Here is a 25,869-nt window from a genome sequence, read left to right as displayed (position 1 = left end):
TTTCTCGCGATGCACACCAAAAACAGAGCTTTGCTCCTTGCTAGCAACAATAGATAGAAATTTTAAAAAGGGACCAAACTAACCGATTTTTCTCCAGATGACCAGCAAAAAGCTGTGGGAAAAGTCTGTGAGAAGGCAGTATTGCATCAAAACATAACTTAACAACATCTCTTGGTGTAGCGGTCTCGAGATTCCATTATATATATGTATGCCATGGCCAGATTGTCCTGCGTAAAGGGTAGCTGAGATTCACTGGGTTCACTCCAGAGGTGCAGGTCAAGTTAATGAATGTGATTTTTAGCAGAGCTAGACTCTGTGGTGAAGATGTTGAGTGGGCCTTGCAAGGCAAACACCCACATGGCCAAAGGAATAGGGGCCCTATTGACTGGAAGTCCATCAAGTTTTTTGGGCAGGTTTACCCTGCTGCTTAACCCGCCCTTACAGAACCCTATATACAGCTATCAATGGTAGTGCCTTTCAGAAGGATTAATACAAACAGGGCGTTTGTGTTTCTACCTCTACCAGAGTGATTGGGTGGTAAGGCATCAATTAGGGCAGCAGAAGCTATCTGGATTTTTACCAGCGTGTTTAGGGAACTTCACCAGGTCTCGGCTGGTTCTTTCCAAGACAGATGTATTCTACGATGAGCTCCTGGATACACAATTCGACCAGCGGAGAATAAGGGCTGAAATTTTCTAGGGAGGGTGTGCCTTATTGATTTCACCAGAGCGGTAACAGTCAGACAGTTCATGGCACTTCTCTGATTCATGGTGTCCTACATCGTCATTGAGCACTGTGCCATTCATGATGCATTCATTACCTGTATTACGAAAGGAACTGTCTGGAAACTCGCCAGATGCCGTCCATGTGATAGACCACAGAAATGCGGCCCTGGGGACATGGAATGATCATCCCAACCAGTCATGAGGCACCGATTTATGCCTGTGACTCCAATTCCAAACAACTGTTGCTCATGTGTTGCCAGACTTGTGAAGTCATATACATCCTCGAGCCATACCAGTTTACAGGACAAGGATCCTGTTGATGAAAGAAAACACAATTATCATGCAATACCTTCTCAAACAGGGCATACCTCACGCATGGCTTTTATCCATGGAAACACAAGACGTTTGGATGTGGTAGGCGAACCTGATCCACATGATGGTTGTAGGAGAGTAGGGTCTGCAATCCTATGATCACCCAGATTTTTGCTTTTTGCTGCACTGGTTTACGACTTTCCCTGGCTGTGGGCCTGCTAATCAGACCCACAGCCTAGCTGTTCTCTCTATCCAAATTGTACTCAGGTACTGAATTGGCACTGGGCCCTCTCCAAGTCCCTGTACCCAGGGCTGAGGTGCACCCAGAAGTCTCCCAGGGGCTGAAGCATGTATTATGCCACCCCTGGGCTGACTAACTAAACTGACACAACTGGCTGCACGACAGCTGGGGCAAGGTGGTGTTACTCACCCTTTGCTTTAGATATAGTATACCTATATCTAACCCTAAAATGGACACACAGATCTCCTATCAGTCACTCCTATGGCAGGCCTTAACAATCCTGAAGGCAGAGTGCTTGGAATCGTGTGAGGTGGTGCTCTGGCATGAGCTGAGCCTATCTGCGGCTTTCGGGATCCATCCCTTAGCCGTTTCCATGATATCGCATACCATATACTCTTAAGTGCATTATAATCCTCGCGGTTAAATGCCAACTCTGGTATCGCTTTATCAAAACATGTCGAGTAAGGTGTCATACGAATTGGAATACTAACCCCTCGCCAATTCTGGCGACGGGGTTAGCATTCCACCCTTCTAGAGGGACACGACATGCATGTAGCCTGTAACCCCGGTTAAAGTCAAACAGAGCCTCAGCTCCACAAAATGGATGCTGCCACCGAGACACAAGTCTGCCCTCCTGCTGCTGGGAGTCCTCCCAGAGCAGGAGATAAGGACAAAGGGTTTCCTGCCAGGGGCGGTGCCAGCACCGTCCCAGACAGGATTTTGTGTATTGTAGGTAGGCAGGGCTTCAGAGGAAGGTGACTGCACGTGGCACCCCGGTGCTCACTGTGCATAGGCCGGCCTGAACCAGTTCCAGGGGCACACCAGACCCTGGCCTGGGGAAAGCCCGCCAAAGGAAGTGGGTGTAACCACCCCCCTCCTGGTCCCACCCATAGGGCAGGACTTAGTCGCGTGCCAGCCCCCTTTTCCCAGATAAAGGTAGGGACTGGCCCCCTTCCCGATCAGATCATCTTTGGAATCAAGACACGACTTTCTACGAAAGGACTTCAAGATTTCCTTCTTCAAGATTCTCCCTTGTGGCTAAGGAGTAGTCACCCTGCATCCGCAGGCACCATCAAGAACACTGCGGTCTGCTGCACGTCCTTCCTCCGGAAACAGACTGCCCAGCTCGACAAGACCCGGCTTCCCTGGCACCTCCGACCTCTACTCACCTCTACAGCCAAGCTGAGAACCGTGAGTGCGACGAGACCTCAAGGGACCGACTATTGCCAAGACTGCACGACTTCTGCACAGCAAGCCCGCCGAGTAATTTCCTGGCGAGTGCTTTGGGGTCCGAGAAGCCCCGACCCTGAGCAGCTCCAGCACCGAAGAGCAGCCCCCCAGCATCTCCACGATCGGCGTGGGGCCCTTCTGCTTTTTGCTGCTCACCGCGTTGTTTGGCTACTAGCCCGCTGGCTTGTGGCCTTCTGAACGACGCCCGACGACATCACTGCTGCTGGTCTGGTTGCTCCAGGCTGGCCCTTGCTCCCTTCCAGAAGAGGAGCACCCCGGACCCTCCTGGTCCACCCAAGACGCCATTTTGAGTCCACCGCGTGGGCTTGAATTAGCCAAGGCTTGTTGCCCAATCCTGGGTAACTTCGACGCCGACAGCTTCATCCATCGTGGGACAGCTCGCCTCTCCATCCTGGTCGCCGACAACGCCTCCTGGTCCGTGAGATCTGCAGAGCCAGCGTCGCCCACTCACCTAGTCGAGGTGACTACCATCCGGTGCCCTCCTGGTGCCCACTGACTACTGGCTAGTAGTCACGAACTTGGTCCCCTCTGCTTTCAGGTGTCATCCATCTTCCAGATCCAGGCTTGGATCAACTCGAACTATCTTCACTGGTCGCCTGCCAGCATCTTTCTTCCAGGCTCCTGGTCCGGCAACGAGGAATCCCGACGTCTTTTGAGACCTATGCAGCTGCAGCCCCTGGGCTAGGTAACTTCGGCATTTCGGTGCCCCAGCATAGCCTCACTATCCAAGGGTCAGGATCCACTGTCGTTTTCTCCCTACCAGGTCGGGTTCGCCCGTGAACACTAACTTTAACTTTACTAGCTTCCATAGACTTTGTCCCGCATCCCGCGTGAGAGTGCACACTCTGCACCCGAGTCCCCTGGGTCTCCTAGAAGTAATCTAACGATTCTATAGTCAAGTCCTAGCGATTCCAAAGCCTATTAGTACTGTACTTACCTGCTAGTAATTTCGCATTCCACTTTTAGAGTATATGGTTTTTCGTGCCCCTCGGGCATTTGTATATACTGTGCTAACTTAAGTATTTTCGTAAGAGTTTTGTTGTGTGCCTAGCACCCTGTCCTCATAAAGAGTACAGGGTTGTTGTGATTCTAATAAATACACTGTTTATTTTCATAACACTTGTGTGGTGTCCTTTCACTGGGTGTTCAAGGGGAAATGTGATGGTAAAACAGCTGGCTTAACACGCCCTCTAGAGTCTTAGCCTTAGACTGCTCGTATCCATGCTACTAGGATAGCTGGTCTATAAAGTTGACTTACAACCAATCATCAATAAGGGTTGTTTGGACTGATCTATAGTGATCACTAGAATAGTGAGCACTGCACATCAGGCCAACTTCTCACAATGGTCAATCATCTGCTGGAAGTCCAGAGTTACCTCCACAGTGAAGCATCAAAATGGTACAATATGTAACAGGAACTTGCTGTGGTGAATAGTCTTTTGGCCATACCAAGGGATCACTCTCTTTACCACAAGGAAAAAACTCAAATGCTCTTCTTTCACTCCCTGATTTCTTTAACCAAGGTCATTGGATCGAGACAGAATGTTCCTGTGTGTTGCCTCCAAAACCTCTGTTGCACCAAATGCAGAGAGATTATTGCCACATGATTATGGTGGGACAGAACTGAGCACGCCAGTCCTGGTTTTATGAGATACTCTGCTGATCATATTAACTTTGCTTCCAGCTGCCACAAACCAGAGGATTACTGTGATAAAGATTACATCACAACCCAGCCTCTGTCAAGCTATTTAAGCTTTACAGATTCTTGAGTCTGGTATGGGAGTGATTTGAGTTGCTGCTGATCGCTACCCAGATGAGTCCACTATTGGCATTTACTTTGCACAGGAACAGGCATCTGTTGCTGTGTGAGCCACATCATTTTGGCACACCTGCTGAGAGTAGTCACAGTAGCCTTTAATCAGATCGCCTTTATAAAGCTGAGAGCGATATCAATATGAGAAGACACCTGGGTTGCCTGGGGCAATTCATTATTTGGGGGGCAATTTAGGGGAGGGCAAATCATTGTTTACAGAACCTGGCATTAAACACTTTCTGAAGTTGTTCTGCCAGTCACAGTAGACCTGTGTCAAGTTGTATGTAAAATAATAGAAACTCATTCTAGAGACCTCAAATATCCATTATGGCAGCAGATGGTGCGCAAATACTATATTAAATGTTGCTCCTCCTGATTCTGAGTGGACCAATGTTTCCTTAACCAATTCTCTCAGATGTTGAACCTGATTTTACAGGGTGTAATTCTGTCCGGATAACTCGTGTATGGCTGCAACAACTGCCAGAGTGTCTTTCCTAGTATTTTTTTTTTCTGGCAGTGAGAGCATACTATGCACCCCACTAGAATTTAGCTTACTGCATTGTAATGTATTTTTTCGTGTCCGGATTTGCCATCCCGCTAGTCATTGCTTAATTTGTAAAAATGGAGGTGCCAGGGCCTTTCTCAGGAGGCCACTGCAGCTTGCGCCACCCATCGCCCCTGTCAGTGTTGCCAATGACAGTCCTAACACATCCACACCTACAACTGTGGCAATTCGGACTATACCCGGTCCCTTAGAGTTATAAGAATGACACATGAGGCAAGTATTATTCATCTTCAATGAACACTGAATTATTCAATACTGTTGTGCTAATTTCAAAATTAGACAGACAGGGCTATGATGTGCTGGACTGTCAATAATGCCGGCGTTAAGAATTAAAATACGGCTCAAATTAAGCACTGCCTAAGTAGAGTGCAACGTCTTAGCCATGGGAAAAAATACGTAGAAATATAGTTTGGTTGAAAGTAATAAATGAAAAATAAATAAGAGCACCTGAGAAAAATTATTGATTTACAAAAACATTTTAAAACAAGCAATAATTATGGACCTCATAGCAAATCTCGACTGAACATTAATATTGGGCCAAGTAAAAAAAGGGGTAAGGAGTCAAACAGTGTTAAGGGGAAGGTTTAAGAAAAGGTACAAGGTTAAGAAAGTATATTGCCACACAAAATATGAAATAAAAGTACTGAAGGAGAGCATAATTGAGCTGCAAAACAAACTAATTTAACAGTGGGTGAAGGAGGCAGTTGGTGGGTGGTCACCCACCCGAAATAAAGGAAAGAAGAAGGGTAGAGGAAGAAGTAACAAGGGAAGAGAGATAAGCAGTGAAAAGATGAAAGGGTTTTTAAGGAGGGGGTTATGTTATGAGTGATAACCCCCAAAAGAAGTAAAATGACATCTAGATGGAGAATGTGGTAAGGGAAAAGAGTGAAGGGAAAAGGAATTAACGAAAAACTTTGAGAGACAATTTCGAAAAATAATTTGTTCTCTGAATTGTTTTCCATCATACGGTAAATGCCATTAATCAAGAACATTTCAGGTAAAAGATTAAGAGAATCCATTATTTTTAAATGTGAAACATGCATACAGTCCGGAATTCAATGAGTTGCTCAGTTGTCTAATAGCTAAACTGTTTCATCCTTCTTGGAATTTCTCACCTCTGTTAGGAGTGTAGGATTCAAGCATTCTGCTTAGGAGCCTTACTTCTGATAGATACTTCTACCTGCAGATTCCTCTCCTGTAGAATAATTCCAGACATCAGGCTGGAACTGGAGCTTGCAATGCTCTCAAGTTGCGGTTAGTGGGGCACTGGCTTCATATCGACATCAGAAGTGATGTCTGGTGATGTCACCAAAGGCAGAAAGCGCCAACCTAGGCGCAAAGGTGCCAGTTTCCTTTTTTTGCTCCTTTGATGCGGGTCTAGAGCTTGCGGTCTCCTGAGTTTTCCTCATAGAAATTTAACTTAACTTAGTGTGGTACAATGTCTCCTTTAAAGCTCTCAGGGCTCATGCCATGTAGGAACTGCGAGGGACTGATGTTGATTACTGATCCCCATCCATTGGTATTTGGTGCCTAGAATCAGACCATGACTCCAAGACCTGCGAGTCCTGCCTCAGTATAAGCCAGAAAGTACTCAAAGAGCATGAGGCCAAATTGGATATGGCCCAGGTCTGCGATGAGAGACGTAGACATAATAAGTTGAGGTTGCACTCCACGTCACTATCCTCACATTCATCATTCAAAAGGAGGAAGCACAAAAAACATAAGAAGCACACAAAAGATAAGTCACCAGGGCGCCCACAACAAGATCTTCGGCGCTGGAGGTGGTAGTTGCGAAGCCAGCAGATTCGCTGAGCGGTCCCACACCAGTGTCTCCACAGGACCCTGCCTGGAGCCATCTCGATCACCTCCTGCTCTACCGCTGGTCCTCCTGGCTCTGCCGGCACCAGCTCCTTTGTTCATGTAATTCCCAGCACTAACACCATCTTATCTGGAGTTCCCAATGCCAGACTCCAACCCAGCTGTGTTCCTTAACGCTTTGTATGCTAGTTTTGCCTGAGCCACAACGCCATCCTGTGCATCCTTAGGGCCCATCACACCTTACAGCCTGCCCAGTTTATGACTTTAGCTCTAACTCCCACCCAGTCTGGCTCCATTCCTCTGGCACTGGCTCCTCCATATTTCTTGCTGATACTGCGATACACAACACCGCAGCCATCCACTTTGTGTTGTGGCCGGCTCTGCTCTATAAGCCACCGACGCCGCCACCTTCTCTGGCGCCGGACATGGAGCCATCAACGCACCTCCTTTATTTCCTGAGACTGTCCCACCACTCAGGGCCAGCTCCCTATGTACCTGGTGGGGGGCACCCCTGGGATATAGCTGTTTGCTCTGACTTTGCAGAATCAGTGCCAAGTCAGATCAAACACTAACTCCGCTTCCAGTAACCGGGAGCAGTCGGAGCGGATTTTTCATCTCTTGGACAGGGAAACAGACAAAACGAATTGCGCTCACACACTGGGAGCAGCTCCCTGTATGTAAGAGCAATGCTGAATCCCGCTGGGGGCGAAGAGCCGGAAGGGACTGCAGGATTATTCAGGCTCCCCCGTCCCCCACGGTCCTCAATGATGTGGACTGGCTCCCCTAGGTGGGCTCTAGGGTTCCAGCTTTCTAAGGCCATGCCCCAGAGATGGGATCCCTAGGACCAAAATCAGCCTGGGTAGGGGGAACCGTGCAGCACCCCTCCTCCCCTTCTAATATTTGGGCGGGCTTCCCCACCCACCTTAGTAGTATGCAAAGGTCTTCCTGCCTTTTGCCAGGATGATGGACAGCTTACCAAAGGGCCCCCCAGCGGGTTTCTCGCCTATTTTGGTGATGCGTTCTTCATGCCAAGGAATATGAGGACATCTCCACTCAACAAAAAAGTACTTACTTGATATAGCTAAGAGGAAGTACCCTTGTTTGGTGGAGATTAACCTCTGTAATTTCGTCCTCTCTATACGAGGATTCATGTTGTCACAGATTTCTGGATAAAGACGCAGAAGGAAAAATCACATTGCCGAAATACACACAAGGGCGCTGGAAACATTTCCTCATGGTCCATTACACATGTATTGTAGAATATGCACTGGACATTTACCTAATGAGGTAGCAGTTACTAATTAACCAGTAGAAAGTACTCCACTTGAGTAGATATTGTGTGCAAAACTGTGGACTCTTATTGGATAACGCGACAGGTGTGGTTCCATTGTGGCCCAGTCACTCACACAGCTACCCAAGCACCCACACAGAGTCTGCCAGATAAACTACTCAGGATCAAGCGATGCTCAAGTGGGTCCCCTTACCTATTTTCCCAACTGCTACTTGCCATTAAAGCACAGAAGGATCAAGCGAGGGAAGAAAAGGAAGGGGATAGCTGGGAGGGAGATCTGGAAGACACAACAAAGTCACTGATACATCACTGCAATTACCATGTAAGTAGTTCGCTAGTATCCAGACGTGTGATCAATACCAACTTACCTGAAACGAAAATGAGTTCATCTGAACCTGATCTGAAAGAAACACGTTATTTAGATTCCTTACCTTAGAATATCCCCAGCCGTAAAGTTTTGCGTAGCAGTACCCTTGCGCGTCAGTAGGTGTCGTCTGCGGCTCCGCGTCCATCGTTGGCGCCGGGATGACGTCGTCAGAGTACTTAGACGACGCCCTCACGCACTGACGTCATATCTTCTTTTTTTTCAGCGCCAGCTAGCGCAGATCCGGGAAGAGCAGTACTCTTTAGTCACATTTTGACTAACTTTTTCGATCCTTTTTGATCTTGTGGAGTCGATACCGACTTTCGGTGCCGGTAGGAATGCCCGGGTTCAAATCTGCATCGATTGCAACCAGCTGATGTCGGTTACCGACCCCCACCGCCGGTGCCTGTATTGCCTGGGAGCCGACCATGATGACAAGTCGTGCTCCGACTGCCGGGCCTTGACGTCGAAGGCTAGGCAGGAGCGGTCCCACAAGCGCCTCGAGATCCGGCAGTCGGCCCGCGCTGCTCGCGGTCCCGGTCCAGGAGGAGGTCGGGGGACCGGTCGCGAGGCCATAGTCATCGAAGCTCGACGAGTCGACACCATTCGTCGGGCTCCAAGTCCTCAGGTAAGAGGCACAACAAGTCGAAGATGCGACATCGCTCTTCTGACTCCCCCCGACGCTCGCACGGCACGGCCGGGGGTTCGGGCGACACCGCCCATGCGGTTTTGCCGGATCCGCCCCTTCTTTGGCCCTGAAAGGAGCGCGAGGCAGAAGTTTGCTGGCGCTGGCCCGAAAGGCCCAAGGACTTGGCTGTAGCCCTGGAGTCCTTGAAACGCTCCAGCGCACTGTCTGCCTTGTCGCCAAAGAGGCGACGGCCAACAAACGGCATATCCATGAGCGTGGCCTGGACATCAGCCGAGAAGTTAGCGGACCTCAACCAGGTTTGGCGGCAAACCGCCACCGCCGTGGAAATCACCCTGCCTAGCGAGTCCGTGGTATCCAGTACCCATCAAATTGAATAATGTGCCGCATCTCGCCCTTCCGCAAGAGCTTGAGCGAGTTTGGTCCGGGCACTGTGGCAGCACATCCGCAATAGTATCCCACAGAGAGTGGGTGTAACGGCCCAAAAGGCTAGCGGTGTTGACTGACCGCAACCCCAAGCTGAGTGAGGAGAACAGCTTTTTACCTTACTGGTCATACTTTTTGGATTCTCGATCAGGTGGAGCAGTCGGGAATGCGGTCTGGGATGTCGAGGCCTGGATAACCAGGCTCTCAGGGGTGGGGTGGGTCGACAGGAAGCTAGGGTCGTCCGGGGCCGGGTGGTGGCGTCGGGCCACGTTCCTATCCACAGGGAGGCCTGTAGCGGGCTTGGACCAAGTGCCCAACAGAACGTCCGTGAAGGCCTCATTAAATGGCAGCAGAGTCTCCAAGGAGCTTGTCTGCGGTTTGAGGACCTCTGTGAGGAGTTTAGTCCTCACTGCCGCGACGGGGAGCTCAAGGTGTAAGGCCTTGGCCGCCCTCGTCAACAGCATACTATAAGCAGACCCCTCCTCCGTAGCCACGGTAGGAGGGGAGACAAAACCAGTGTCAGGCGAGGTGTCCAGACCACTGGCTTACCCTAGCTCCTCTGCCCAGTCCTGATAATACTGACATTCCAGTGCCAGATGGTCCTCAGAACCTCCCAGTCCCCCTCGTCCTCCACCTACTGGTAGGCAGGGTAAAAGGATGGAGCCGTATCATAGGCTCCTCTCTCGGCGTCGAAGACGGTGCCGGTCCGACGCCGGATCCGGACCTGGGGTGGGACTGGGGATGACGTCGTCCGGAGACTGCGTCGAGGGCGACACCCTAGGGGTCGACGCCGGCGGAGGGGTCGTAAGGTCGACCGGCGACGACCCGGATCCAGGCCAGGATCCTGCGGATTCAGGAACGGACTCTGCGCCGGGGCCGAAGCACCTGACGGGGCCGGAGCCGCCGGCCCGCCAGGACCTCCAGTCTGAACCATGGAGCCGGAAGGCTCCACAGCGGAGTCCAACGGAGGAGAAAGACTCCTCATGGCCACAGGGAAGGCCTCTATCTCCTCCGGCGTCGCATTCAGTCCAGGGACCGGCGGGTTTCCTCCACTGGCGCTCCATCACATCAGACAGGTGGGTGCTGCAGATCGTCGGAATCGGCTACTCCCTCCCCTTCGAGGCAACCCCTCCAGCCATGCCACCGCAGTACCACCGTGTGTCGGGGGACCACTTGCAACTTCTGCAAGAGGAAGTTACGGCCCTCTTCGCCAAGGGGGCCATCAAGCGCGTTCCTGGGCCAGAAGTAGGGTGTGGTTGCTATTCCCACTACTTTCTGGTTCCCAAGAAGGGCAAAGGGGGCCTACGCCCTATCTTACACCTCCGGAACGTCAATGGCTTCCTCCGGAAGGAGAAGTTCAAGATGCTGACATTGGCTCAGGACTTAGCTGCCCTAGACTCTGGAGATTGGATGGTGGCGTTGGACCTGCAGGATGCTTATTTTCACATCCCCGTCCTGCCGGCGCTAGCTGCGGTTCATGGTAGGCCTCGAGCACTTTCAGTTTACCGTGCTCCCCTTCGGCCTTACCAGCGCCCCAAGGGTGTTCACGAAAGTGATGGCGGTGGTCGCAGCTCATCTGGGCAGATTAGGGGTTTCAGTCTTCCCCTATCTCGACGACTGGTTGTTGAAGGCGGGCTCGCCCCAGACAGTCGTCCGCCACCTCCAGACTACGGCAGACCTCCTGCACCTGCTGGGGTTCTCCATCAATGTGCCGAAGTCACACCTGTGTTCCTCTCAGAAGCTCCTCTTCATCGGAGCGGTTCTGGATTCGGCACAGTTTCGGGTTTATGCTCCCGAACGGCGGGTTCGGGATATTCAGGCTCTAATTCCGATCTTTCAGCCTTTATCCCGAGTCTCAGTCAGGTTGACTCTGCTGCTCCTGGCGCTGATGGCCTCCTGCATCCTTTTGGTGCATCACGCCAGGTGGCGGATGTGGGCTCTGCAGCGGGACCTGAAGTTTCAGTGGGCACAGCATCAGGGCAACCTGTCCGACCACGTCCTGATCTCGGAGGGCGCTGCGAGACAGTTGCATTGGTGGCTCACGGACCGCGATTATGTCAGCGGCAGGTCTCTCTCCCTTCACCAACCGGAGCACGTGGTAGTGACAGATGCATCCCTCCTGGGTTGGGGGGGCCACATGGGGGAGAGGGAGATCAGAGGACTCTGGCTCCATATCAACCTTCTGGAGCTGCGGCGATCCGACTTGCACTGAAGGCATTCCTTCCCTCTGTCCAGGGAAGTGTAGTGCAGGTGTTCACGGACAACACCACCGCCATGTGGTACTGCAACAAACCGGGCGGGGTGGGGTCGTGGACCCTTTGTCAGGAGGCTTTGAGCCTCTGGACATGGCTGGAACACCAGGGCGTCACCTTGGTGGTTCAACACCTGGCAGGTTCTCTGAACGCCAGGGCGGACAAACTCAGCAGCAGCTGCATGATGGATCTTGAATGGCGTCTGAACTTGGACGTAGCGCAAGGTCTCTTTCAGCAGTGGGGAGAGCCTTAGTTAGATCTATTCGCCACCGAAGAGAACGCGCAATGTCATCAGTTTTGTGCGTTGGAATTTCCAAGGCGGCGCTCTCTCAGAGACGCTTTTCGTCGCGAGTGGAGTTGCGGTCTGTTGTACGCCTTTCCGTCTATACCACTTTTGCCCAGAGTGCTGAAGAAGATCAGGCGCGACCGGACCCGAGTCATCCTTGTGGCTTCGGACTGGGCACGGAGATACTGGTATCCTGAGCTACCCAGCATGTCAGTCGATCCCCCGATTCGTCTGCCTCTTCAGGAGGACCTTCTGTCACAGCAGCAGGGGAAGGTCCTCCACCCGAACCTGTCCAGTCTCCACCTCGATGCGTGGAGATTGAGGGGCGACAGTTGAGGCCATTTGAATTGCCTCCTGAAGTATGTGATTTGATTCTGGCAGCCAGGCGTCCCTCCACAAAATCGATATACGCCTGCAGGTGGAACAAATTTGTGGCATGGTGCACAGCAAAGGCTGTTGCCCCTCTTTCCGTCCCCTTTCGGAGGGTCTCTTTCTTCTCTCTCTTGCCCAGCAGGGCTCTGCTCTGGGCACTATCAAAGGCTACCTCTCTGCCATTTCTGCCTTCTTAAGGCTTCCTGATCAGCCTTCTCTTTTCAAGTCCCCTGTTGTAAATAGATTCTTGAAGGGCATCACTCACATGTCCTGTTCCCTTTGTGATGCCTCAGTGGGACTTGAACCTTGTTCTGACTTATTTGATGTGTGCTCCTTTCAAGCCACTTCACAATTGCCCTCTTCGTCTTCTAACTCTTAAGACTGCATTCCTGGTTGCCATCACCTCTGCCAGGAGAGTGAGTGAGCTCCAGGCTCTTTCTTCTAAACCTCCTTTCCTTTCTGTCCATCCGGACAAAGTTGTCTTATGGACGCGTCCCTCTTTCCTGCCCAAGGTCGTCAGAGCCTTCCACATCGGGCAGTCCATCACTTTGCCCACTTTCTTTCCGCCTCCGCATCCCTCGAAAGAGGAAGAGAGGCTCCACCGTCTGGACCCAAAACGTGCGCTCTCGTTCTATCTGGACCGCACACGCCAGTTCCGGGTGGATGACCAACTCTTTGTTGGTTACGCGGGCGCTAAGAAGGGATGGGCGGTCCACAAATGGACCATCTCTCGGTGGGTCATCTTGTGCATCAAGGTTTGCTACTCCTTGGTGAAAAAAGAGCCTCCTGTTGGGCTGAGGGTCCATTCCACTCGGGCCTCAGTGGCTACTACTGCCTTGGGTTGGGGAGTCCCCTTGCAGGACATCTGTCAGGCAGCTACGTGGGCCTCGCTGCACACGTTTGCTAGACACTACTGCCTGGACAGTCAAATCCAGAGAAATGGCTTCTTTGGCCGTTCTGTTCCCCAGGACTTTCTGGTGTGATCTTGGTTCGCAGACCCACCACCGGGGTTGGTATTGCTGGGGTATCTATTCCAAGGTAAGGAATCTAATTAACGTGTATCTTTCAGATGAGCAATTTACTTATCTTCGGTAACGATATATCTGTAAGAAACATTATTTAGTTAGATTCCTTACCGCCCCACCCATCCTCCCCATTCTGCGAACCGATATCTAGGGTTAAGGTTCATCCCTTTGAGGGCCCTAGTTTCATGGCACCAGTGTCGGTTTTTATCATGGCTCTGCGTTTCTGGCGCGGAAAAGCTGTGTATAAGAACTGATGTCAGTGCGCGAGGGCGGCGTCTAAGTACTCCGACGACGTCATGCCGACGACGGACGCGGAGCCGCAGACGATGCCTACCGACGCGCAAGGGTACTGCTACGCAAAACTTTCCGGATCCAGCCTGACGCCTGGGGATATTCTGAGGTAAGGAATCTAACTAAATAATGTTTCTAACAGATATATCGTTACCGAAGGTAAGTAACTTTTTCTTCTAGGAGCCTTTAACTTTATTGGGATGGATTTTCTTTTAATTTTTAGTCGTGGAAGGGCACAGGAAACGTCTTTTACTCTCACTTTTCCTGTTAGCAACAAAAGGCAGGTGATCTGACAAAAAGTATTTTTCTTTATTCCTGCATGCTATTGTTGAGTTCTCTCACTCCATATTACTGTTATTTGCACAGTCTACAGGATTGATCAATCTTTGATTAAAGTGAAGTTTCCTAACTCCACACGAATGCTTTGTTTTTCCAAACAAGTCTTTAGCGGTGCCCACCCACTCTTTTGTCATAAAGATCTGGACAAAAGCCGAACCCACCCATGTTCCAAATTGACCCACACTTGCCTTTTGTTTGTTGTGCCTGCATGGGTTTTTGCTGTTCGAACTGCCACCAACTGCTGAGGCTCAACCTGGGGAAGACTCTCCCACCGCTCCGACTGAAGTGACATTTTTGATTGAATCTTGGTGCTGCATTGACATTCTCTAACGCTTCTGATGCTGCTGCTTCCTGATCACTTGCTCTTCTTGTTCCGCTATTCCTCAAAGACGCTGACAGGACCCCGCTAACTCGGTCTTGTGCTTATTCTCAGGATTTGTGAGTTCTGCACTGCTTAGACTGGTCCTGTTGACATTTGAGAATAACAAGCAAGGAAGATAGGGCATGGTCATATTTTTAGAGCAGTCTTACCCAATGTTGACCCTCCTGTGAGTTGGCAATCAGTTGGAACATCCTATGACTCATCAATCACTGTGGCAATCACCATGTAACTTCCTATGAGTCATCAATCACTGAGGCATCACAGTGTAAATTCCTAGGAGTCATCAATCACTGCCTCAATCAAGGTGCAACTTCCTATGAGTCATTAATAACAATGGTTCAAAACTGTTCGGGCTATGTATCAGTGACCTAAAACTGTGTGACCTGTGAGGCAGCACAGATTTTTGGGCAATGTAGTCTCTCTAAAGCCCAACTAAAAAATACAACATAGAAAGTAAAACAGAAGAGCACATGCCCCTTTAGAATAGCCCATGTGCCCAAAACGACTCTGTGGTTTGTTTAGCCGTAATCAGCACAATATCTTTAATGTATATATGGAATGCCTTGTTAGGGGAGTGGTAGCGGAGATGCCTGCAGTGTTCATATATGTTGAAGGAGATTTGCAAGTCATGACCCTCAAACACTCAGGCGCTCACACACCCACTGACAGACCCACTCAGACAGCGATATACCCACTCACATTCACACACACACACACACACACACACACACTCAGAAACCCACTCACAGACCTACTCAGTCTCACAGAAACTCAAGCACCCATTCAGTCACTCATGCACCCACTCACAGACCCTCTCAGACACCCTCACAGTCACTCACAGACCCATTCAGACACTCAGACACGTACACCCACTTACAGACCCACTCATACTCTCACATGCATTCACAGACCTACTCAGAGACTCACACTCAGGTGCACACACCCACTCGCAGATTAATTCAGGCACTCATGCACTCACAGACAAACTCACACACTCAAGGAGGCACTCAGAAAACTACGTGGTCTCTCACCCACTCACAGACCCACTCAGATACTCACTCATGCACCCACTCTGACAACCACTCAGACACTTGACATCCAGACACTCCTGCACCAACTCACATACCCACTCAGACACTCACACATCCAGTCATTGATCCATTCTGACACTCACACACCCTCTCACCAACCTATACAGCCAGTCAAACACAAACCCTCAAAGGTTACAAATTACAATTAGGAAATAGAATTTTTTTTAAACCTTCCAAATTCAGTAAAAAAAACTAAAGGTTACAGGGATGTTCTAGTTAGAAATTAACATTAAAAACCTCAAAAAGTCACCAAAAAAAACCAATGTTATCGGGTCATTATAGTTAGGAAATAGAATTTAAAAAAACTTATATATGTATCAATTGAATGTCATAAACACAGATGCTGGGTAGTGTGGCCTCTGGGTAGCATTTTTTTGGTTTGCTTATAACTTTGGGGCTGTTTGACGAATCTTCGCAAAACTCATTCACACTCATATCTCATTCACATCAGCTCCTTCATGGAATGTTTATGGTGATCTGTCTGGTGGGGGCTGAGGAAAGAGTTGGGGTCCCAAAATGTATTTTCCCCATACATTTTTCTATAGGAAAATTGAACAGCGATACCACAAAAACTGCTAAAGGGAATTACACCAGATTTGACAGAAAGCCAGATCTTGGCCCAGAAAGCACAATTTTTAGGTCTGCTGTTAGCCAAGACCTTTTGATGTTACTAAATCTATATGTATTGTATGCTTATTTAAAGGGGCTTTCACCCACCTCTCTTCTTTCCTTTCTTCCTTCTTTCTTTCCTACCTTCCTTCCCACTTTCCTTCTTGCATTTTTGCCTTTCTTCCTTCTTTTTCTTTATTGCTGTCTTTCTTGCATTTGTTCCTTCTTTCTTCCGTCTTTCTATTCTTTTTTCCTTCTTTCTTTTGTCTTTCTATTCTTTTTTCCTTCTTTCTTTCCTATCTTCTTTCTTTCATGCTTTGTCTTTTCTTTTCTTCTTTCTTTCTTTCTTTATTTCTAGAGGCTGGCAGCCAATGGTAGACTGATTGGCTTTTTTAGGTCAGTGTTAACCAAGACCTTTTAATTTTACTAAAATTATGTGTGTGATAGTTACTTATAAGGATTTTCAGCAACAGTTCATCCATTTGTCTGTGGTCGTATCATTCACATTTTCCCCTAACCCACACGAGCATGTATCTAGGGGTAATGCGTCACCTCACTTCTGCGATTGGCTGACTTCACTATGAATGTCAATATGGAGGAAAGTCCTCCATATGTACCTTGAGGATCCAAAACCGGTGCCTGTAAGTACCTCCATGCGTGGCCTCAACAAAGTGTAACTTATCTTTCTAGCAATCCTTTTCACTAGGAAATCGCCACACCTCGAGTTCTTGTCTACATGTAGACATTAGGAAAAAATAGCCAAAAGTGCTTCAAGTGTCCTCGTGATTTAGAACATTCCCTCAGTGACGGTGCAACTACATCCGTCTGTCTCCGCCGTCCGTAGGACTTTCTGATAATAACCCCCCCCCCCACCAACCCCCCCATCACAATGCCCACGTATACAGGTTGCTCTGAAATATATTCATAGTCCTGAAGGAGACCCTGGGTGATATCTTGCTATAGCACTCTTTGATTAGGGGTCGGAATGTCGGCATACAGATCAGGCATTCTGTACTAGAATTCCACATATTGGTGCTAAAGAATAAGGCTATATGTGTTAATGTATATGCTAAGTATATACAGATGCAGAATTAAATGTTTATTTCTATGTGTATTATGAATGTTAAATGTTTGGATTGTGTTGTATGTAATACACTGTTTTTTGGCACATATTTATGTATGTAATATATGTTTTTTAACAGTCCTGTGATATTACATATTTGTATATGTAGTGTTTTATATGATCTAAAACTTTAAATATATTGTACACATTTTAAGTCTGTAACAGCAGTCTTAACCTTTTTTGTCTGTTTGCTATTCAATGTTGACTGTATACCATTGATTAGTTTTCCTAGTTGTCAGGATAAATACAAAGCGTTCTGAAGCAATTGTACCTTTCTTGACCGAACCAACCATTAGTATATACTGCCCTTACACAAGGAGTACATCCAGACACAAAGTAGTATTTCAGTGCCAGGGAGTACTATGGTAATGTGTGGACTGACCTGTTGGCTTTGACAATGCTTGTTGTGATTTGGTGCAAATCTGGTCAGTTTTTGAAAATTATGATTAAAAAACTTTGTATATTTCATGCCATGGACCTTTCATAGATCCATTATGGAGGATCTACGGATCCAGCCGCGCTCTGATTGGCTGACCTCGACTATTCACAATGGACCCGCAGATACCTGAATGTGGGATCTCTGTCGCTGGCCGCACCTTGAGGAAAATGCTGCAGCTGACATTTGCACGACCACGCACTGGAGACTTGCAGTGGATTTGTGGATCCAGGGAAATGCCCCCAAAAATGTAAACAAAGTAGGGTGGTCACCCGCGGGGGTAGGCGCTCATTGCCATGCTACATACAGCCATCTGGGAGGCGCATGTGAGGGTTGCCTGTGCCCAACCCCTTGTCACACATGGTCAAAGGCCATAATAATGAAATTTATCAGACATAATCGAATTAGCATGCTCATTCAGTTAATATCAAAACAAAATCGGATTTCAAAGTTAACTTATGTCAGTAAATGTAAAAAAAAAAACATTCAAACAGCTCGTTCATAATAAGGCATTAATAAGAAACCTCGGAACTGATTGATTTTGCTTTCTCATATTGGATAAGTAATCTGCTAAAGCAAACACAAGGAGATGATGGACAGAGCACTGAAACTTTTCAGACACTCAAACCCAGTCACAGATCTAGGTTGAATCCATCCATCATCGTTATTTAGCTCACTTCGCCGCCCCAGTTCAGACCCAGCCATATGAAAATCAGCCAAGACCCTGTGCTTCATGCGAACAGTCCAAACAAAACTGCCAAGCCAGGACGTCCCTTGACTGGAAACAAGCATCCTGGGACCGGTGTCTGGGTAACACTCTTCATCAGCCAGGCTAGCTTGAATCTGCTACCCATTCTAAGCCAAACAGCGCCATTAGAAAAGGCAGATTAGAAGAGTAATAACTTACACTTGATTATTAATTTAGTCCTCTGTGCAGGCGTTTGTTCCCATGTGATTATGTGTTTCATCTTGTGCTGTCAGACTCTACATGTGTTGCTAATTTCTTCTTCGGTTCCACCCAGTTGTCTATGTGCGGATGTGACCTAGTTCTAGTTTTATGCATTTGTTAATAAGTTGCTTTGTCATCTTTTACCAAGCCATAGGTTTTGGTCTCCTGTAGGTGTAGACCGGAATTTTTTTAATTTGTTTTTATTTCTTTATTGACTTTTGTCTAAATGCTGCCCCTTTGTTTCTCTATGTGCTTCACTAAGCTTTTTGTTGATCTCTTTCCAGGGAGCTTGTGGACTGCGTTCCTCTGGTTGAGGTGGAGGATATGATGATTATGGGAAAGAAGCCTGACCCAAAATGCGTCTTCACATACGTCCAGTCTCTTTGCAACCATCTTCGTCGGTACGAGTTAAGCTTACGGAAAAAAGAATTCTGAAATTCAGAACTTTCCCAAAACCTTTGCTTTACCTGGAAGCTTTATCGCCACTGAATTGTGTATCGATCCTCACACCTCACGCGTGCGATCATTTAAGCACTTGGCTTGTAAGCTCCATGCTAGAAGGGCTAGGATCTGATTCTTTGAGGTAGAGACTTATCTGATATGTCTATGAATGATTAAGGATCTCTTATCTGTCTAGAGAGGCCGACACCAAGTTTGGACTTGACACCAGTAGTCACGACACCTCATCATAGACTGAGATATACCCACCTTTCCAGTTCATGCGTTCACTTACTTCTAATGACTCCTACAATCTGAAACCTCTACATTCAAGCTGAACACCCACCTCCCGAGACATGCTTCCTTTTTCCGTGACACTTCCCAAGCTAGTCTAGCAGCTGAAAACGTCAGGGAATTCAACCGGACACAGTATTGAAGCTTGTATAGCATTTGGATCCTACACTGCCTACCAATGGATATTGCTGCACATGTGGATTGGGCTCTGGGTTGCACTGCCCATTCCATTTATCATCTGAATGCTGCCATATTTTAATTAAGACTAGTTGTGTTTTTTAGGTGCTTTGTGAATTTATGCTCTCTTTTATTGATATTGATCTTTTTTTGTAAAACTGTTTTCAGAAGTAGCTGTTTCTAAAGACTGTAAAGAATTGGAGGGATAGCGAGGAAGCATATTCAACAAAGTAAAAGCTCACGGCAGTTTGCTTTTTAGAAGTGAGAACCAGCCCTCTTGTCTAGCTGACTCGCCTTGTATTTAACGTTTATTGAATGCCAAATCTATATAGAGTATCACAGCCCAAAGACTAATCAGTACTGCTCAAATGTATAGGCATTTGTCTTCCATAAAAAAATCAACTATAAGTAATTTGGTTACTGAATGTGGCCATGTAGCGAAGTGACCTAAGGCCATATTGTGCAATTTTCTCAGTTAGCCCTGGGTTAAAGCCCATGCCCATCTTCATTAGCAGTGACTAGGCCGAAATAATGTAATGTATGACAAAACGTAATGTGAATCTTAGTGAAAAGGCTGCAAGAAAAGTCCTTGTGGTCTGTTTTTTTATTTCAAATGTTTTTAAACTCTTTCATTATTCTATGCTGTCATCTAAAATTGTCAAATCTGCATTCCCGTGTGTTAAAAATCATGTATATTTGCACTGTGATTCCATTGACATGTGGCCTTACAGTAATTGGATTAACAAAACAGATACCCTCTCACCTAAGACTGTGCTGAGAAAAGAACTGTTCTTGAGTGAACAGTAGGTGAGATTTGTTAAGTGCTCGGGTGATTGTTTAAAATGGCTGATGATTACATTGTTTCTGGCCTCCCCTCCAGGCTGCGACAGCTACTTAATTAGTTTTTTGAAACATTGTTTAAAGGTGTGTGCTTTCAAATCGTGATCTGTATCTGCCAAGACTGTTCCTTCTATATATTTAAGCCTTATGTTGAGTTTGAATCGTATTTCCATATTCTAACATAATTTTCCGTTCTGTCACCTTTTCTCTTCTCTTTTTATCCCACTTTGCTTCTCTTTCCACCACCTTGGAAAGATTGCAGATTTCATCAGTCCCAAGACGAAGGCAGTTTAGATCCTGGCTTCTTAAAATCCATTATAACATGCTTTTAAACACAGGTGTTTTTAAATGTAAGAAAGTAAATGCATCATTTGTATGAATGTCTGGGACTTGTCACTTTGGGTGCAAAGTTGTACAATCATCGACACAGCTCCTTGGAAGTTGGAAAGATGACTATGCCCTTCCACTTGGAATCTGTTGTTGGAGTGACTATTGAGGCTCGTTCTTTGTATATGGAATGTAAATGCACTGCTGCAGAAGGAAATAGAGATTTGCTTTTATGAAAGCTGATGAGGTTTGAGGTGGTGAAATTATGAGTTATCAAAGTTGGAAATGTTTAGAAACCGTTGTCCTTTCATTGTTGAAATCAGGACTGTTTCTTATTGGAGATATTTTAAGAGTTTGGCATTAGGTATTCTACCATGGGAACTTTTCAAAGTTTACTGTGTGCATTCTCCGAAGGTCTTTTATGGTTAATCAGAATTTGAAGAAAGCTGAGTCACTTGATTTATTTGCTGGGAAGAAGAGCCCAAATGGTATCCTTGTGGGAGTTGAGATTATAAACCTGCTGTTTAAACATTTGTTTCTCTGAGACGATTATGAGTATCAACGTGTCAATTCTTGCAGGCTCAAATTAAATTATTTTTCCAAAGTTTCATGAGTATGTAAAGCTGTCAAATTGTTCAAAAAAAGAAAAACGGACCCTTGTGGAAACAAGTGGAAAGGTGCCAGTGATTACATAATTTGCGTGCTTGGAAAGTGGTACAATCAGCTGCTTTGTGACACAAGCTTTTAAAAGGCACCAATTATGAGCCATGCATGTGAAGGTCAGTAGACTGGCTTCTTATTGATGCATCCCTAAGTGGACTCCTAGGTATACCTGATCTCATGTGAAATGCTCCCCAAATTTGTCTTGTATCACTGGTCTTATAACTTGTTAATGGGTTGGTTACACTGTTTGTAAGCTCAATAAAACACAGACATCAGAATACCTTTGAGATTGTCATTTAGAATTTCATAAACATGGTCAAATTGAGACGCTCGCCTAACAGAGAGGATTTTTCCATTCTGATTGAGGTCAAATACCTAATTATGCCTCTTCATCCCTTTGCCAGCTCAGTAAAGTTTCCTTTTATAGACTGATAATATGCTAATGAGCTGATCTTCATGGGTTTCGTCATAGTGACTGGTAATGATTGTGCTTTGACAATATATTTGCTAGCATGAAGAATGACTTCAATAAATTAATTAACTCCTTAAATCTTGAGACTGCTGCTAGAGGATTTAGATCTGATCGTGAATGAAGAATAACTGTTTTGCTTAATTTGTTAAACCTTTGAGACAAGTAATATAGCAGTTTGAGTTAAGATTAGATTGTATTTAGTTTACATTGCTCTTTGTGAGAGTGTGCGTCTTCTGAGGTAGTTAAATTATATTGCATTTATTCTGCTTTTCTTCTCAAAAAAACGTGGATTAACCTTACATTTTGTTAACTATTCTCCTTGGTCATCTTCCTACCCCCAATCACTCTGTGGAGTAGTAGGACCGTCATGGACTAGAACAGAGCTTACAAATACGAATGTTTAAAGTATTACAATCGGAGGTTCTTGTAGATATGACATGAGAAATGTCGTCTTCAAGATAGTGGTTTTTAAGTGGAAGTGTTATGCGCATACCTTCTTGTTCTTTTCTATAAGGAGAATAGTGTGCAATTGGAGAACTATAAAGGGACAGATTAATGTTTCTTCTGGTTTGTTTTGGGTAAAATCTATCCTGATCAATGTTTTTTTCAATAATGAGATGAATCATTGTCCAGTGCCTAATCCAAAATGTCCAAAACTGTTTTAACCCTGCAAAGTATGACTTTGTGATACAAACAATGAAGTAAGAGCCAGACTCTGCCTCTTCAAGGGTGAGACATACCTCTGTCTCAGCTTTCTACCTTTCTCTATTTTCAACCATTTGTATCTGCTTCTTTATAACTCATAAGTGTGCCTCACTCCTTACCCAACCCCTTCCTAATAACAGTGCACTTAGGGCCTCAGCACTTTGCACACACTTAGCCAGACAGCACTTTCGAAGATTTATATTTCACCCTATGAATGTTTTTTAATAATAGAAACAATAAAAGGTATGTGATAAACTGAACTGTGGTCTGTCTGTTAAATATTTGCATTGGATCAAGAAATTATAAATGTTAACACAAACTCCAAAAAGCTAATACTGAGTTAGCTGAGCAAGGGTCCATATGAAACGTGTGTATGAAAGGAAGTACACTTGATCATTAAGCAAGATAGTTGGAAGTCTTCACTTGGTTATCACAACAATTACAGTCATCATAAAGGGTTTGAATCACTGGGTCAATCTTAGCAGAGTTGGCAGCATTTTGACCCTTAGCTTAGTGAAGAGGTCATCAGCAGTACAAACAAATAAGGCAACTAAGGAGACTCAAACAAATGAGTTTGGTAATAGAACTATCAAGCTTATTTAGAAAAATATTCAATAACTGGACAAGGGAGACATTTTTGGAAGATGAATTTACATCACTTAAGCGTCAGGGGTCCTTACAAAACTCAAGAAAGACAGTGGCATAGCTTCAGGGGGGCTGTTTGTGGTGTTACATCACCCCTAATAAGTGTCTTATCTGATATAGACGATTCTAGCCGCAGATTCCTTCACATAGAATTATCCCCAGGCATGAGACTGGATCCGTAAACCTTTTGCCACAGCATCCCTGCGTGCCGGGGGTGGGGTGACACCACGCGACTCTGCCCAGACGTCGTTTGCACACGTGACGTCAGCGAGGTGACATAAGCCCCACCTTGGCGCCCCTACGTCAGTTTTTTCCTTTTCCGCGTGCAACGTGGATCCGGTCTTGCTAAGGGCCTGTTTTGGGCCCTTTTTTCTTCATCATTGTCTCTTCTTTTGTTGGAACAGTGTGCGAATGCCTTCGGGCTTCAAGACTTGCACGTCGTGTGGGCGTCTTTTGTCGGCGACGTACCCTCACCTCGTTTGTATATGGTGTTTGGAGGAGGATCAGGGCACCACTGATTGTGGGGCATGCCAACAGTTGAAGTCGAAGTCGCGGCGGGAGCGCCGGATGAAACTACTCTCGGCGCATCTCTTCTGGTCGACCTCCTCCCCTCGATCAGCCTCGGCAGACGTCTTCAGATACGGCCGTGGTCGTCGTCCTCGCCCTTCTCCAATGTCGCGATAGTGCCCCTCCTTAGTGGGTAAGTGTCGCAGTTTGTCCCCGGGGGCTGGGTTTCGGCCTGCCGGGGGCGTGGACTCTCTGCGGGTGATGCGGCCCATGTGGCCTCCTATCCACCCTTTCCCGGTGATGGGACGTCAAGAGTCCTGATGGAGACATATGCGGCGGCTTTGCAGGCCTCGCTGGCGTCTCCTCCTGGGGTGTCAGCGGATCCCTTGCCTTGCGCGGGGCTCTCCGCGGCGGCTCCGGCGCCGAATAGTTCGGATCCAGGCTTGGAGGATGTGGTGCTGTTGGGGTGCGACCCCTCTGGGGTCCCTCCTTCAGACCACGGCGTCTCTGCCTCGTTGCAAACTCCTTCAGAAAAGGGGGTGGTGATGAACAGAGTGTCTGAATTAAGCAGACCACTCTTACCCAGTGCAAAGATCAGGGCTTGATCCATCACCGTTATTTAGCTCACAGCCCCATCCCAGCTCAGAACCTGGCTATATGCAAATTAGTCTGTCCCTGGCCCAGTGCATCATGGGAACAGGGCAGACCAAACTACCAAGCCAATTCTTCACCAGAAAGGAGACAAGCTTCCGGGGACCGGTTTCTGCCATTTCAGGCATCGTCGGCCCGGCTTGCTTGAATCCTGATGGAGCAGTGAGCAAGGGACTCATGTCTGAGTATACCCTTCCACGCTTATGGTGGACAAAATGATTCAGAAAAGGGGGTGGTGATGAACAGAGTGTCTGAATTAAGCAGACCACTCTTACCCAGTCCAAAGATCAGGGCTTGATCCATCACCGTTATTTAGCTCACAGCCCCATCCCAGCTCAGAACCTGGCTATATGCAAATTAGTCTGTCCCTGGCCCAGTGCATCATGGGAACAGGGCAGACCAAACTACCAAGCCAATTCTTCACCAGAAAGGAGACAAGCTTCCGGGGACCGGTTTCTGCCATTTCAGGCGTCGTCGGCCCGGCTTGCTTGAATCCTGATGGAGCAGTGAGCAAGGGACTCATGTCTGAGTATACCCTTCCACGCTTATGGTGGACAAAATGATTCAGAAAAAGGGGGTGGTGATGAACAGAGTGTCTGAATTAAGCAGACCACTCTTACCCAGTCCAAAGATCAGGGCTTGATCCATCACCGTTATTTAGCTCACAGCCCCATCCCAGCTCAGAACCTGGCTATATGCAAATTAGTCTGTCCCTGGCCCAGTGCATCATGGGAACAGGGCAGACCAAACTACCAAGCCAATTCTTCACCAGAAAGGAGACAAGCTTCCGGGGACCGGTTTCTGCCATTTCAGGCATCGTCGGCCCGGCTTGCTTGAATCCTGATGGAGCAGTGAGCAAGGGACTCATGTCTGAGTATACCCTTCCACGCTTATGGTGGACAAAATGATTCAGAAAAGGGGGTGGTGATGAACAGAGTGTCTGAATTAAGCAGACCACTCTTACCCAGTCCAAAGATCAGGGCTTGATCCATCACCGTTATTTAGCTCACAGCCCCATCCCAGCTCAGAACCTGGCTATATGCAAATTAGTCTGTCCCTGGCCCAGTGCATCATGGGAACAGGGCAGACCAAACTACCAAGCCAATTCTTCACCAGAAAGGAGACAAGCTTCCGGGGACCGGTTTCTGTCATTTCAGGCGTCGTCGGCCCGGCTTGCTTGAATCCTGATGGAGCAGTGAGCAAGGGACTCATGTCTGAGTATACCCTTCCACGCTTATGGTGGACAAAATGATTCAGAAAAAGGGGGTGGTGATGAACAGAGTGTCTGAATTAAGCAGACCACTCTTACCCAGTCCAAAGATCAGGGCTTGATCCATCACCGTTATTTAGCTCACAGCCCCATCCCAGCTCAGAACCTGGCTATATGCAAATTAGTCTGTCCCTGGCCCAGTGCATCATGGGAACAGGGCAGACCAAACTACCAAGCCAATTCTTCACCAGAAAGGAGACAAGCTTCCGGGGACCGGTTTCTGCCATTTCAGGCGTCGTCGGCCCGGCTTGCTTGAATCCTGATGGAGCAGTG

The 25,869-nt window shown here is 47.4% G+C and overlaps 1 protein-coding gene across 4 annotated transcripts in view; it reads left to right on the top strand.

Annotated features, from left to right (window-relative positions):
- Positions 1–22,783, top strand: part of SMTN (smoothelin) — a 1,119,422-nt gene extending 1,096,639 nt beyond the window's left edge. For all 4 annotated transcript variants that reach the window (XM_078667269.1, XM_078667270.1, XM_078667267.1 and 1 more), the window contains one exon: positions 18,892–22,783. In XM_078667269.1, coding sequence (XP_078523395.1) covers positions 18,892–19,042 — 151 coding nt within the window. In that variant the 3' untranslated portion in view covers positions 19,043–22,783. The remainder of the gene's footprint in view (positions 1–18,891) is intronic.
- The last annotated feature ends 3,086 nt before the right edge of the window (positions 22,784–25,869 follow it).

Source organism: Lissotriton helveticus, chromosome 11 (genome assembly GCF_964261635.1).
Source record: "Lissotriton helveticus chromosome 11, aLisHel1.1, whole genome shotgun sequence".
In the NCBI taxonomy this organism is placed as follows: domain Eukaryota; kingdom Metazoa; phylum Chordata; class Amphibia; order Caudata; family Salamandridae; genus Lissotriton; species Lissotriton helveticus.
This window is presented reverse-complemented; position numbering and strand designations above follow the sequence as displayed.